At 33.8% G+C, this 16,684-nt stretch overlaps 1 protein-coding gene across 12 annotated transcripts in view; it reads right to left on the bottom strand.

Annotated features, from left to right (window-relative positions):
* BIRC6 (baculoviral IAP repeat containing 6) overlaps positions 1-16,684 on the bottom strand; it is a 311,805-nt gene that overhangs the window by 166,858 nt on the left and 128,263 nt on the right. For 6 of the 12 annotated variants that reach the window (XR_013164578.1, XM_077135017.1, XM_077135019.1 and 3 more), the window contains exons 23-33: positions 12,457-12,603; positions 9,406-9,593; positions 8,200-8,532; positions 7,866-7,965; positions 6,361-6,575; positions 5,978-6,186; positions 5,306-5,652; positions 4,495-4,714; positions 3,820-3,953; positions 1,943-2,080; positions 1,104-1,231 (exon numbers count right to left, since the gene is read on the bottom strand). Coding sequence is in view for 11 of the 12 variants with exons in the window: in XM_077135017.1 (XP_076991132.1) it covers positions 1,104-1,231; positions 1,943-2,080; positions 3,820-3,953; positions 4,495-4,714; positions 5,306-5,652; positions 5,978-6,186; positions 6,361-6,575; positions 7,866-7,965; positions 8,200-8,532; positions 9,406-9,593; positions 12,457-12,603 (2,159 nt within the window). In the remaining variant the exon portion in view is untranslated. The remainder of the gene's footprint in view (positions 1-1,103; positions 1,232-1,942; positions 2,081-3,819; positions 3,954-4,494; positions 4,715-5,305; positions 5,653-5,977; positions 6,187-6,360; positions 6,576-7,865; positions 7,966-8,199; positions 8,533-9,405; positions 9,594-12,456; positions 12,604-16,684) is intronic. The other 6 variants (XM_077135027.1, XM_077135018.1, XM_077135021.1 and 3 more) reach the window with 4 other exon arrangements.

Raw genomic sequence — 16,684 nt, 5'->3', positions numbered from 1 at the left:
TGAGAAGACACAGAAGACCTTAACAAACCAATCACAAGTAAAGAGACAGAATCAAAGATTAAGATCTCCCGACAATGAAAAGCGCAGGACCAGATGGCTTCACAGGTAAGTTCTACCCATCATTCCAAGAAGAATTAATACCAATTCTGCTTAAAATCTTTCCAAAAATTGAAAGGACACTAATAACTCATTCTATGAAGTCATCATCACCGTAATAGCAAAGCCAGATAAAGATACAAGAAAAGAAAATTATATACCAATCTCTCTAAATGAATAAGATGTCAAAATACTTATGAATTGAATCCAACAGCACATTAAAGAAGTATATACCATGATCAAATAGGTTTTATTCCAAGTACGCAAGGGTGGTTCAACACAAGAAAACTGATTAGTGAAACATATCACATTAACAAACCAAAAGGGAAAAACTACGTGATCATCTTGATTAACAAACAAAAGGCATTAGACAAAATCTGCATCCTTTCTTGATAAAAACTTTGAAAGGCAGGCATGAAAGAAATCATTTAACGCAAGAAAATACACAAATCTCAAGTTAACAAAATAAAAGATTTGCTAACAGCGCGTAAGGTTGGAAATGAAAACTACTTAACACACGCAAAACTCCTAATGAGAAAACACATATGGGTGCTCCAGCAACTTAAATTCAACATGGCTACAGTTTTATGATACCACAATTGAAACCTGAAAGTTGGGCAGAGGAGCAGATAGATCATGGATATACTAAAGTCAGGCTAAGGATTCTCATCTTCACCCAAAAGTTAACTGGGAGCCACTAAGTATTTTAAGGTTTGTATTTTAAAAGAACTCTAGGAGGAACATGAAAGTTGGGTTAGATTGAACATAAACAAAAGCAAAGGACCTTTTGATAAACAACATATAATGATAATCTCAAACATAATAGTTGTACAAAATAGAGATTGAAAGAGATAGAGTTATTTAAAGCCACACGTTGTGACCACTTCATACAAAAGAAAACTCAATCCCAAGAATGTCATGCCTAAGATCTAACAGCAAATTTATCTCAAGTAACCTCCAAAACTATTATTCTCAAACATTAAAATAAAACATATTTTGACAATTACCTGTTTATGATGAACAAGCTGCTTTCTGATTTTTCTGGAATATAATCTATCAAGACTACTGCTGCCTTTGGAAGACCGATTTAAACTCTGAGTGTGCAGATTATTGTTAATAAAACTCCACTGGTTACCTAGATGGGAAGGAAAAGTCTTATTAATTCTAAAAAATGTGATACAACTTTTATACCATAAAACACAAAAAATTATATATGTGTCACTCATGATAAGCAGTTTAATGAAATTAAGGAAACTGTAATAAAATCATTAGAAGATGTGAGTCACAGGAAGATTAAGTAATTGTTACTGTCCACCACAATTATTTAAGGTGAATCTTTTGCACACACCAATTTCATGATGTCTTACTTCTAATAGTAATAAATGTCACTGCTGCCTATTTCAAGTTCAGATGCTTTTGTGTGGGGACCAAATTTCTGTACCTAAACACAAAAGCCACTTGTAGTTACAGAGCAAAACTACACTTTAAAACAGTAAATGGAATGACAGTATACTAAAAATAGACAGAAAACAATAAGGATACTTCACGTATTTCCCTTTCATGGTTTAACATATATGTATGTTATTGCAAAGTGTTTAAATGAGCTTGGGGGGGAAACCTTGTGAAATAAATTTGATTATATTTAGAAACTAAAAGTCATTTCAAAGCAAAGGTGCTTGTACTTAAAGTCCCTCAGAAACAAATTTTGCCCTTAAACAGAGAGAAGTTAGTTCATATTTTACATAAATTACATATAGCTGGTTCTCAGAGCCAATAGTCAGTTCTGGAATAACTGTGAAGTCACTCCTAAAATCCCTACCAACATAATAATATAAACTTCTGATACCTGTTAGGAATCTCTCCCTGTCTTTACCATTCAACGGTTTCTTTGCAGCTGCCGCTTCATCTTCAACGGTTGCCACATAATCCAGCAACCTGGACACAAGCATAACAACCCAACTAATCATGGGAATATCTAGTACTCCTACAGAGAGATAAGGGGGAAAAAACCCAGGTGACTAAAAGAGTTCTAAAAAAGTCTGAAAAAAATAATTATGAGACAAAACATTTTTTAAATGTTCTTGTAAATCCAAAGTATGCCATACAATTTCTAACATTAATATTTATTTATAATAAGCCTTGAAATTGGAAGGTTACTGATATAAATTGATTAGCACATTAAATCTAATGAAAGACAAATGCTTCTTGATATCAAAATGGATTCCATTTTCAAGTCAGATGGTACTAAACCACATTCCTTAGATTTTATCCCTATAGTTAGTTTCTTGCTCAAATGATATTCATTATCACAGACTGGAAAAGCTACTGTGCCTTTAAATTTAAACTTATATAACAGAGTTGGACTTTGGTTATGATAGTATATAAAATTCCTATGACAACACTTTTCAAACTCAAAGTAAAAATAATGAAAAAGTAATAGATTTAAAGTAATAACCATATGACAATGATGCTTCAAAAAAAAAACACCAAAAAACAATTTGTATGGTTATTTATGAGGAATGTATATTCTTATAGTCACCAATATCATGGGACAAGTAAAAGTGGAATTATAAAATGATGCAGCCACTGTGGTACCCAGATTTACACTTGGCTCATACCCACACAGTTCTCGGAGTCACCAATTCTTCAAAAACCAATAGTCCCTTAAATGTAAGTAAATGAAACAGCTTAAAAGAGAGACAGTTTTTGTAAGTGATTATTCACAGAATGCACAATAGCCCAGTTCAGACAAATCAACTATAAAAATCATTTTTAAAAAGGGGCAGGGGTCCCATCCATTAAAAAAAAAAAAAAAAAGATGAATAAAAGACTCTGGGACGGAGCTCTACTGTCTCTAGCCTATGCGACTCTATAATTGTGGGGGGTGCAACGGTTCAGGGCCCAACAAAGGCGCACCTCCAGTGAACACGTGGAGTTTAAGGATGCCTTGCTCTCTTTCTTCAGCAGCAAGAATACTGGAAATGTGCTAGGTAAGACTGGGGGTGGGAGGGTGATTTTCTGAAAGCCTCACACTCCCAGTGAAAGCAGCAGAGAACTGCAGGAAATTCTAATGCCTGAGACAGACCAGAGAGACCAAAAATTCAGGGGGAATCCGTAGGTGACAATCTTTGAGTGTACAGAAGAGAGAATAAGCTTTTTTCTGATGGTTGGGAACCAGATGGATCTCTGTCCCAAATGGTGGGTGGGAAAAGACTAAATTAATGTGTCTTCAGCAGACACAGACAGCCAAGGAGACAGTTATTGTTTCCCTACCCAATTCCTTGGGACAGTTTGATGTTCTGCAAAAACATTCTTAGTACAACTTAAAAACTTAGGTTTTCTTATGTTGGTCAAAAGTAGAGAGGGCACAGTAGCCACAAAGAATAAAAGTGTACATGTGTACATACACTTTAGAAGATATGGGGCAAGCAGAGAGTTGAACTAGTGAGTAGTCTGTGGATGGCGAACAGATAGAAAATCATCTGAGGGCATATGGCTCAGCATTTTCACATATGAAACAAAGAGGCAGGGCCAGGTCCTGGGGCAACTATATTTTCAGTCACTTTTCATACATGGCTGTTCTAAAAAGTCAACATCATAAAAATATCAACAAAATATGCTGCAGTGAATACTGAGATAAGTATTTTGAAGCAGACATTTTATAAAAGTAATATTTATAGAAACCTAATGTTTCTTAATAAAGATCATTGCTTTAATTGCTACCTTCTGTCCTCCGATGCATCGGTAACTGTGGCTGAAGAGGTGACAATAAATTATCCAAAAGATTCAGTAAGCTTTCTAATACTCCACTATTACTAAGTGATCTCTGACCAATGCAGGAAAGTAGCATGAAGACCCTAAAAAAGATATAAAGAAAATACCGAGTAATAAAATTTAATTGCCCATATTTAAAAACAATTTACATTGAAACTTAAATGGTTAATGATAGAATGTTTTAAAACACATTATATTTTAGGTTGGGCATGTAAGACCTATGGAGGTAATGACTTAAATTACCTATTTTTCTAGATATTAACTATTTTTTTCTAACTTAATCCACAAGAAGTCAAGCATTTAGAGAAGAATAAAGGAAGGAACTTTGTATTAGCTTTCAAAAAATACACTTCACACACAGAGTGTAACACAACCTGACAGGAAGTACTTATTAGCCCAGATCTATAAACCACATAGACGCAAACCAGAAACTAAAGAGGTAGTCTAGTTACATCATGCATAATCTTCAATTTATTGCTGATGCCTTTTGTGTGGCATTCCCTAATGCTGAAGACTGCTTCATTTTCGCTCCATTCAGTATCCATTTAAACAATATTCAAAAAATCTGGCCACTGAGAAGTATACATCATGAGTATCAAATAGTCGTAATATTTTCTGACCTACCTGTCTTGTGGAAAGATGAGAAGTTGTTCTGAATTGTACAATTCCTGAAGAACATTAGAAAGAAACTGACCCCACCATCTTTCACCACCACAGAGTTGAACAAGTAAAAGACCAGTATGCAACCGTATCTTTGGGGTTCCACTGATGCACAAGTGTTTAAACAGCTCTTCACAGGCCTGGGCATGAAATGTACTTTGCAAAACTGCAGGAACAGAGTGTCCTAATATAAGAAAGAAAACAAGAAAATTTCTTATTTGATTATGGTACAATATCAAAATCAGTATGGCAGATAACATTTTTTTACCAGCTATTAGAGCACAATTATATGCTATTTATTTTGCTGTTTACTTATGTAGTTCTCACATGCAGAAACTTAATTATTAAATACTTAGAGAGGAGAATTAGCAGAACTCAATTACATTTCTTGAATGTGGAGTTGGTTGTACCACATGTCTGTGTGTATAATGATCAAAAAATAGTTCTGCCTAGAAAATGACAGTTTTTTTATTAAGTTGAACATTTGTTACTGTTGAACTTTTAAACAATATTTACTGTTTTATCAGGAACACAATGATGTGGCAAATCAACAGCAGACACTCAAGAAAAGAAATCATCAAAATTAATTTAAGAAAAACAAACACAAGAGGACAGAATGGGTTAAACTGAATGCAACATTTCATTCATGCTCACATTATAAAATATAGCCAAATTAATAATACTCAAAAAATATTAACACAGATCAAAAACATGCAACAAAGAACACACCAATATATACTCCCAGACTTATGAAGTACTTAAGGGAAATACAAACCATTGGAAGAATGAAGAAGGCTGAGCAAAGTATCCAATAAATATCTGATGATCGTACGTAACTGCTCGGTGGAAGACGTCTGAATTAAATCTTTTGGATCAGATGTTTCACTTAACATCTTCCGACTTGCACCTAGAGCTACTCTGAGCCTCTGCACTGCATTATGAGCCAAATTTAGTTGAAGCTGTAGCTGGATACAATCCTGATATGCAGAAAAAACTCTACTGTCTTCCTCGACTGCCTTATCTGGCTTTCGCAAAAAGTATTGTGCATTGTTAGCACTATTGAGAGGAGGAAGATCGATACTTTGCAAGAGAGTTTCCAGTCTATGACAAGCTAAGTTATACCTATAAGCAAAAATAAATGAACAAAATAATTCCAGCAATGTTCCCTTGATATCCATTTAATACACACAAAGATTAAATCTCTAAAACATGTTAACATACAACCATTAAAACTGTTACGTAATTGGTAAGTACTAATAAATGAAGCCAATTCCTTATCATAGTATTTTCACACAATAAATATTACTGCAATGTGTTAGTGTTCCACTTCCTTTTGCTCTTTTCATACATCTCTGAATAGATATTTCTTGACAGAAATGTAATTAAAACACTAAACAGAATATAGGATTCCAAAAAAATAAAAATAAATTTGTGATTTTCTACTAACCTGCACTGTATATCTTCCTGTAAAGCAACCATCATTGCTAAATGCTGGTCAATTTCTGGCTGGTTTGCAGATTCTCCCTCTCCCCTTAGAGGATCATGCATTAACTTCAGTTCACTCTCCCATGGCAAGATATAAGTATGACCATAGTAAAATCCTAATGGGATTTTGGCTCTGGCATTTGTACTTCCATAACGTCCAATGACAGTGATCTGAAATGAAAAATTATAAACATATATACACAGACCTGCCACAATAAAAATCTGAGCAATATATTTTAAAAGACAGAGTTATCCTTTTTAATGATTTGTCTGAATATTTCTAATAACTTTATCTAAAACATATGAAAAGTACATCAACCCATTTATTTTCTTGAAGTTGTTCACCTTCATGAATCTGCACACAGGAGGTGGTATTAAGTCATGAAGAATTAGTGAATGGGTACTTATATCAGTTGCCACTACCAATCGCCGTCCATCCACCTCTTCTCCTAATGTCCAAATATCAATTGATAAGGAGGCCAAGTCTCCACAAGTGGGAATCAATACATCTGTCAACAGTATAGGTCTGCCAAAATCCAAGGTCACAAATCTCCTTGCTCCTATGAAAAAGAGAGAGCAACAATTAATGAACGATATCAAGTATAATTAAGCAACAGATCCACTCAATAACAATTCAGAGGATTCATCTTGAAATACGAAATTAAGTTACTAAATCACAAACAAATGAGAGAAAAAGGAAATGAGTAAAAATGGTCTATCAATTTTCATTCAAAATTTTCTGAAGTTCCAATCTTAGGGTTTTGAACCCTAAGACCTAGTCAAAATTATGCAAGAGATTATTCTTATAAAGACAAGAGACTACACATAAAAGCTTTACTTAAAACCTCAAAATTAAATGAGTAAAAGTAGTATACATTTTAATTCTTTAAAATACCTATCTTCTCTACTTTTGGCTAGTTTGACAACTTCTTTTTTTCAAATTTTACAACTAGATGCACTAATAATTTTGAATTGCATTATTTCATTTTAGTTTTCTTAAGCCTTGTGTAACTTCGTATAGAATTGCATACTTTTATGACCAAGATGTAAGATAAAAGTGGAAGGCTGAAATTATTTGTACTCAAAACAACCACTAAAAAAATCCCATAAGAAGGTCTTTCAATGAAAAGAAACATAGCCTTTCTCAGGAATTCAAACACCACCACCTCCAATCCCTTAAAGGCAAATTTCTGACTCTTTAGCTCAATAACGGTGAAGTAAACAGCTTACTTTTAAGGGTCAAATTAAAGAATGAGTAAAGAATTCTGCTACTTTTCAGGTTCAGAACTAACATTGGTAAGATGATAAGGTAAAGACTTTCCTATAGTTTACTAATAAAAATGCTCTAACTGAAAGCATCTATCCAAATCACAGGTCTCTAGCATACAAGCATGGTACAATTCTAAGTAAAATCTGAACTGATGAGAAACGGTTATTAATCTTAGAGATTGTTTTAAAATAAGCAGCAATGTTTTCTGTTATTCTCAGAAAACAGACTACCAGAATGTTGGTCTTGAGGAATACTTCCTTGAGGATACATTCTAGTGTAATGATAATCGAAAAGCCAAAGTGAAGGCAGATACTTATGCCAATCACAGTTCAACAGGCAAGATTCCTGTACAGATAGAATTCCTGTTTGGATAGAATTAGTAGGCCACTCGTCAACACTTTTCCCTTCAACTTTGTGAGTGTAGCGTTTGAGTCACATAAAGTGATTATTCTTCATTTGATGTACATACTCAAGAACAAAAGGGATTGATTTGCAAAGTGAAATCAAACTGCCTAACATCAAGCCTTAAAAAGGCTGTACACTAGAGCAGAAAAGACATTTAACAAAGTCAAAAGATTACCTGAATGCATTCGCTCTATAATAATGGACTGGTGAGGTGGAGGTTGAAGAAAATGTGACGCATGAGAAATTGCAAGAGCTAGACCAGAACCAAGTGGATTCTAGAAAAGAAAAAAGTTTAACTCTATTGATAGTACATTCTTTATATAAAAACTATCAACCATAATATCAAATTAATCTAATTTCCTGATGTTCACTCTATAACTTTATATAAGAAAATAATCTAATCTGATGCACCATGTTGTTAAAATAAAATTTTGCCTTCTAAAATTAGAGTATACATCAAAATATTTTAAATGTCTAAGTTAACGCCTATTTAAAACATAGTAATTTACCATTCTGCACTTGTTGGAATTTTTGTTATGTGCAGCAAGATTCACTGCTGGGGGATCAATGACTGAACCAGGGAAAAGCTGTGCAAGTTCTGCATTAATCACAACGGAAACAGCTTCATTAGGTGGGGTAAGTGGTGGAGTCATAAAAAGTGGTGTTGTTTTTGGAGTGGGCGGAATAACATCAGATGGATGAATGAAGAATCCAGGGGCTGCCACTGGGTTGGAAGGCACAGAGTTGTGAACAGGACCTATTGCTGCTGCTGCTGCTGCTGCTGATGCTGCTGCAGCTGCTGCAGCTGTTGTCTGATGTAACTTGGCTTCCAGCTTTGCTTTCTGTAAAAGAAGTAAAAGCAACATATATAGACTAATCCTGCCTACCTAAGAAGGAGGGAATACTACACGGGTATATACTATGAAGATAAGCATGACTAATTGGATCCTAATTAAATAAAGATGAAATTACACTGGAATCAACATTAATGGAACATTTCTTTGGTACATATACTTCATTGATTAATTAACACAAAATTCCCTGAATACTTCAGAACTGTGACTTTCTCAAGGCAAAGATGAAAAGAGGGCAGAACTGTTACATACTTAAAGGAAACAAAGCCCTGCTCAAAACAAAATATTAAAAGAAAGCAGATTCTTAAGTTGACTAACCTGATACAATTTACTGCCTGGAATTGACACAGGCTGCAATTACATTACAATGAAATCTACAAAATACCTGTCATTATTACTAATTATTAAGATACATTAATTTAATTAATCTTTAAAAAGTGTTGTAAAGATTCTATACTCGAGTGAAAATGATAATTATAATGTTTGGTCAGAAGTTATTTAAATAGAGTAGGAATGGATTCATACCAAGACTGAACAACAAGTATTGATTATATTCTTTCAAATATGTATCCAATAAAAATGCATTTATTTAATTTTAGAAATGTAAATGTATCACAGAGACTTTACCTCAGTTTAAAGTATTAATTATATTCTCTCAAATATGTATACAATAAAAATGCATGTATATAATTTTAGAAACGTAAATATATCACAAAGACTTTACCTCAATTTTTGTTGAAAATGATTAGCTCAGATCGGTCAACCTACTTTCCTTTATGAAATTAATGGTCATTTTTACAGTACTTTTTCAGCTTTTGAAGTTTAGAGACAGCATGAACAAAGAGTCAAATAGTCTCCAACCTGTTGCTGAAGCTTCAAAAGCTGCTGCTGTTTCTCTTGCAGCACCTGTAGCTGTTGCTCGGCTGAAGCCATTGCATGAGAGAGAGACTGCAAAGCTACCTGGGCTGCTGAACTCAGGGCTGTCGAAGCTTCCCCAACTGTCCCAGATGAAAGTCCACCTACTGCAGGAGTAACCCCGAAGGAACTCACTGGCATAAGACAAGGGGAAAAGAAAAAAAGGAGAAAAAAAAAAGGATGAAGAAAAGGATCAAACAGAAACATATTCAATGTATACTATTTTGTCACTAAAACTACACTTAATTTTCATTTCAAAAAGTAGGAATCTGGGTGGACCATGGTGGCTCAGTAGGCAAGAATGCTCGCCAGCCATGCCAGAGGACCCGGGTTCGATTTCCATGCCTGCCCATGTAAAAAAAAAAAAAAAAAAAAAAGATAGGAATCTAAGAAGTACAGAAGTAGGTAATCTTAATGGTAAAAGTATATTAAAAAGTATTCAAGTTCTAAAGAAGGAATAACTTCTAAATCAAAGAGAAGTTCAAGTCAGTATAGATTTGACTTTGCAAATATTTTCTGTACAGAGAAATTTCACTTGATTTTAGCAAAATGTTAATTCAAAATGAGAACAATCTTATACAATTTGAGCATAAAACATAAACTGAAATTTGCTTTCTTAATACGATAAAGGGAAAATATGAAAATCCCACAGCTAATATTATCCTCAATGGGGAAAAACTGAAAGCTTTCCTCCTAAGATCAGGAACAAGACAAGGATGTCCACTGTCACCATTATTATTCAGCACAGTGCTGGAAGTTTCAGCCAGAGCAATTGGACAAGAAAAAGAAATACAATGCATCAAAATTGGAAAAGAAGAATTAAAAATCTGTTTGCAGATGATATGATACTATATGTCGAACCCTGAAAAATCCACAGCCTTCTCGACCAGAAGGGGGAAGAGAGAAATGAGACAAAATAAAGTGTCAGTGGCTGAGAGATTTCAAACGGAGTTGAGAGGTTATCCTGCAAGTTATTCTTACACAGTATGTATATAACCCCTTTTTGGCTTAAGGTGTATTAGGCTAGAGGGAATTGCCTGAAACTATAGAGCTGTTCTTGAAGATGATTGTATAATGATACAGATTTCGTAATGTGACTGAGTGATTGTGAAAATCTTGTGTCTGATGTTTCTTTTATCTACGGTATGGACAGATGGGTAAAACATAGGGATTAAAAATATGGAGGAACAAATGTTTAAATAAATTTAGCAGATTGAAATGCTAATGATCAATGAAAGGTAGTGATGAGGGGTACAGAAAAAATATAGGGGACTCAAAGGCTAAAATATATTGGGTAGGTGGAAATATTAGCAATTGATGAAAAGGAGGGGTAACGGGTATGGTATGTATGAGTTCTCTTTTTCTGAATTGATGAAATGTTCTAAGAAATGATCACGGTGATGAACATACAACCATGTGATAATATCGTGAGTTATTGATTATATACCAAGAATGGAATGATCATATGGTAAGAATGTCATTTTTGTATGCTGTTATGTTTAAAAAAATTTAAAAATTAAAACAAAAGAATGTATATGCTTGTACGTTATCATATAATAGAAATTTAAATTAAAAAAGAAACAATTAGAAAAAAGAAAAAAAACTGATTCTCTACAATTCTCAACAAATTTTACAGCATTAATAACCGGAATATTTAGTTCAACCACAGGGTAATTTATAATAGAAATCAATGACAAAAAAGTAACTAGAAAAATCCTCATATACTTGGAAATTAAGAATGAACCAGCCTAATTAAAACTAAAAAAGTTCTGAACCTTCTATTTTTGACATGGTGTATGTACATTCCAATGTAATTGTAAAACTTTCTACAAAATAACTTAAACAATGACCACAAACTAATTTTGACCCTTCTAGCATCTCCAGATAAAGGAAATTAGGATTATCATAGAGAGCCGGTGTCTTCACTTTACAGCCCACAGATTTCACTTAGTGGTTTCTTCCACATTAGAAGACATAAGACTATTCTGAATAAAAAAGCACTCAAATAAAGAGCTGATAAGGCCCTTTTAAAACCTCCTGCCACTCTGGAGCCAAGGACAAGATTAAAATTTTAATCACTTCTCATGTAACCTATTTTGCTTCATAACTGCTAAAGAAAAAAATACAGACATCCTGTTACACAAAATCATAATCAATTCTAGACGATATTCAAACCCATGGGTGACAGTAATACACATATAAAGCCATATACCAATATTCTTAATTACCAAAACGTTAATTTTTGTGCCAAAATAGGACTAATGTAATTAACACAGATCTTATTGTGTGAGAAAACACAGAAAATAAAATGCAGTGTGAAAATAAGAGTTTCCACTGAAGTAACTGACATTAACTTTTAAGTAAATATATTAATTCAAAAATTCAACACCACATATTTAATACACTCAAATAGTAGTTCATATGCACAAAGTTGCTTTAAACTAGTTGAAGAAATATTCCCTCTTCACTTACGTAGACCTTCTGAAATGTATTACTGGTATTTTTTAATGGAAGAAATAATATGATACTAAAATTGCATAGCAGATAAGATAAAACTGGTTATACACTGATGATTACTGAAGCTGCGTAATGGAAACATGGAATCTATTTCACTCTCCCCTCAAACAGAAGTTTGAAATTTTCGAAATTAAAAAATTTTTAAAAGAGCACACAAAAAAATAAAGGGAAGCAGGCAATGGTGGCTCAGTGGTAGAGTTTTTGCCTGCCACACCAGAGAGCCGGGTTTGTTTCCCAGTGCCTGCCCATGTTAAAAATAAATAAATAAAAAATAAAGGAGTGTAAAGAGTACTCTAGTCTTCATCATAAGTAGTTGAATTATATAAAACTACTAATGATTTTCCCCAAATTATCCATCCCATAAATAATTTTTTGTTTAACACTATAGCAATGAAACTTTCACATATTATAAAATATTTAACTTATATACCACTGTATACTTTCAAAATAATTTTATATATAATAAAAGAAGGTATATACCAGTAAACGTACTTGCATCATCCCTTTCTATTCTGGTTCCATCACTAGTTGACACACAAGTAAAATGCAGAGGTTCCACTTCTAGAAGTCCAGTGAGAGATGTGAAACTACCCTCAGCAGCTGTACTACTACTGACCTTCCCATTTCCTGTAACAGAAAAAAAGGCAAGTATTTCTAATATATAAAGACCACCTTAAAAAGGCAATGGTCATACTGAGAATTATAGATGTTATTCCAATTTCAATTAGAGAGCAGGTATAAATATACAACCATTACACTGTGCCTCAACAACGAACAAGGTGTTAGGAAACAGAAAACACAAGATACTAGTTTCCTGACTACAAAAACAGCGTGGCCTAACTGTAATACAATTATGTTAAAACACTGAATGAAGCTGCATGTGAGAATGATAGAGGGAGGAGGGCCGGGGGCACAAATGAAATCAGAAAGAAAGATAGATGATAAAGATTGAGACGGTACAATCTAGGAATGCCTAGAGTGTATAATGATAGTAACTAAATGTACAAATTAAAAAAAAATGTTTTTGCATGAGGAAGAACAAAGGAATGTCATCACTGCAGGGTGCTGAAAATAGATGGTAATTAATATTTTAAAATTTCAACTTATGTGTGAGACTAAAGCAAAAAATGTTTATTTGGTATAAAATTTATATTTTGACTAGTGCATTTTCTAATATAACTTACATAGACAACTTAACTGAATACCATAAGTATATGGAACCTTGAGTAGGACAAGAGATTTTGTTGGTTTGTCCAGAGCGATGCCCCGATAAATCCCAGAGTGATTTGAACACTGAATAAAAAAGCATTTGCAAAGTCCCCTTTGGGGAACGGTGAGAACGGGGGAAAAATTCAACTTTTCCAAGTTGAATTCTTGATATTCTCACAAGCAGTGTGGACAACCAAAGCTATAGGCTGAGCCCCCAAGTCTTGGGGTTTGTTCATCTGAAACTTATCCCCACAAAGGATAGGTTAAACCTACTTAAAATTAGGCCTAAGAGTCACCCCCAAGAGAACCTCTTCTGTTGCTCAGATGTGGCCTCTTTCTCCAGCCACATCTCACCACCCTCCCCCTGTCTACGTGAGACATGACTCCCAGGGGTGTGGACCTTCCTGGCAACAGGGGACAGAAATCCTAGAATGTGCAGAGACTCAGCATCAAGAGACTGAGAAAAACCCTAGAATGAGCTGAGACTCAGCATCAAGGGATTGAGAAAACCTTCTTAACCAAAAAGGGGAAGAGTGAAATGAGACTAAATAAAGTGTCAATGGCTGAGAGATTCCAAACAGAGTCGAGAGGTTATCCTGGAGGTTATTCTTATGCATTAAAGTAGATATCAGCTGGAGGGGGCAGCCTGAAAATGTGTTCCAGTAGCCATGTTTCTTGAAGATGACTGTATAATGATAAAGCTTTCACAGTGTGACTGTGTGATGGTGAAAACCTTGTGTCTGATGCTCCTTTTATCTACTTTGTCAACAGATGAGTAGAACATATGGAATAAAAATAACTAATAGGGGGAACAAATGTTAAAACAAATTTAGTTTGAAATGTTAGTGACCAATGAAAGGAAGGGGTAAGGGGTATGGTATGTATAAATTTTTTTCTGTTTTCATTTTATTTCTTTGTCTGAATAGATGCAAATGTTCCAAGAAATGATCATGATGATGAACATGCAACTACGTGATGATATTGTGAATTACTGATTATATATGTAGAACTGAATGATCAAAATAGGAATGTTTGCATTTGCTTGGTGATTTTTGGTATTTAAAGAAATAAAAAATAAAAATAAAAAATAAAAAAGTAACATAAAGTAGCTTAATAGGCATTCATATTAATGTGATGACAATATGGGTAATAGTTTGCTACAATGTGAAACTTCAGTGATTTAGACTTTAAATGCAAGATTAAATTGCCATAACTATTCTCCAATGTCTCACTTGTGCACAGCACAGGGCCTGATATGTGTTAAAAAAATATTCATTGACTACTTACTCAATACAAGAATTGGTAGTATATAACTAAAAAAATAGGCCCCAATTCCCATGAAATTTATATTCTGTGTTAGTGGGTACTAGATATTAAAAAATACACAATTTAAATTTTAAAAATGAATGTGCTAAATTCTACTTGAGAAGTTCAAGAGATTATTAAGTCAAGGGGAAATCATATTAAAATCAAGAGATTAAAAAAATGATTCCCTGATAAAGTGATGAGATTAAGGGAAGAATAAAAGGAAGAGCATGCTACAAATCTTCAAAATAATTAACTCTAAAGAGCTTTTGCTTATACTGACTGGCTGGGTGGATGAATAATTTAAATTACCACAACTTTAATGAGAAAAACTAAATAAATATTAATAAATGCATTAGCTATTTCATAGCATATTTTTACAAAAAATAATTTTTCTAAAGAAAAGTAATCTAATGAGAAGAGTGGCAATGCTTTCCCTTTTTGCAAATCTTATTAAAATCTACCTTATCAGAAAATAGCTGGATTGTTCTATTTGTCCCTATATTCAATGGGTTACAATATGTTATTTGAAAGTAAAGTATATGAAAAAATTCCAATCTAATAGAAATATGTAGTTTAAAGAGGAAGGAATATATTAACGGTCTTAGATATTCAAAAATTTGACAAGTGGCAATTTTTTAAACGTTAGCTGCAATGCAGTATCTGAAATTTTATCAATGAACTTTTCAAAATTTATCACATCAGAATTATTTGGTCTACCATACTTTTAATAGCTCTTTTTTATTCATGCATGAGTTTAAAACATCATGCATTAGTCCCTTAGTAAATAACAGTTTACCACTATATGTAGATCTCCCACACTTAGACACATTCCATTATACAATATTAGAAAACCGCAATCACTAGTATCACCATATCACAGCAGAAAGGGCTATGGATTTAAGTAATAGGTAGCTGTCAAGTTCACTGGGAGGATAAAATTTCACAAAATTATAAATTTTGCTTAAAAGGTTTACTTTAACATTGACAACAAATACTATTAATTATTTTCACTGAGGTGATGGGTTCTTTTCACTCTTTTTTTTTGAAAACTGCCTACCAAACTACCATTACTGACTAATCAAGGACATTTGTAAATGAAACTGGCATAATTTTTATTTCAAGTACACGGTAAAGAAGACCATGCCATCATACCATCATACAAATGTCAATGCAGTGAGAAAGGCAAATAACATCTATTACCATGAAAATAATTTTGATCCCATGGGCCTTTCAAAAGAGTCTTAAGAATCCTGAGGGAATTTATGGAGCTCACCTTGAGACCGCTGAGTCCGAGAAAAAGACTAACGGCACTGGCAAAGGTTTAGGCAGTAACAGAAAGCCAGATCACAGCAGGATTTTATATGCGATATTAGGGACTTCTTCAGAGTAACGGGAAGACATTAAAGGAGAGAGGTAAAGTGATGAATTTTGCATTCAAATAAAGATCTCACCCTTGACAATGTGGAGAATGTATTGAAATGAGACAAGATTTGATGCAGGAAGACCAGTTAGGAAGCTATACTGTAATGCATGTGTGAGATGACTGCGGCCTGGACTGTAACTGAATGATCATGGGAGGAAAGAGAGTAAGCAGGACAGCAGAAAGCAGCTATTAATAGCTCCAACGTGGGAGATGAGAAAGAGAGGTATCAAAGATGACATTCAGATTTCTATTTTGTGCTACTGATGCCACTAACTGAGAAAAGGACCAAGGGTGAGGAGTAAAATCATAAGACATTCAAATAGAGATATTATGTTATAATTTCTAAATCCTTCTTTCTAGTCTTCTTAATTGAGTGTTGTTATTTTAACAAACTTGGCTGCCTCACTGATTAGTCCTGAGTCTTGTGATCTTCTCTTTACACCATCATCACCCCAAGAGGTCTCACTCTGTCCAACAGTACACTGAATGCATCCATATATCTCTAGTTCTAACCTCCCCTGACTTTCATTTATAAGCTGTGATTACATAATTAACGTGTTACTTGGTTACTGAAGATAGAAGCTGCTGAGGTAGACATGAAGTAATCAGGGCCTACGTCATCAGACGGAGAAATAAGGTAGCCTAAGTCATTAAATAACAAGTACAGGCAAGAAAATATAGTATGATCTTTTTTATTAAAAAAAAATTAATGAATATATTTAGCAAAACACTCTAAATACCTAAATACCCCTTTAACAAAGATAATCT

Source organism: Tamandua tetradactyla, chromosome 17 (assembly GCF_023851605.1).
Source record: "Tamandua tetradactyla isolate mTamTet1 chromosome 17, mTamTet1.pri, whole genome shotgun sequence".
Taxonomy (NCBI): Eukaryota; Metazoa; Chordata; class Mammalia; order Pilosa; family Myrmecophagidae; genus Tamandua; species Tamandua tetradactyla.
This window is presented reverse-complemented; position numbering and strand designations above follow the sequence as displayed.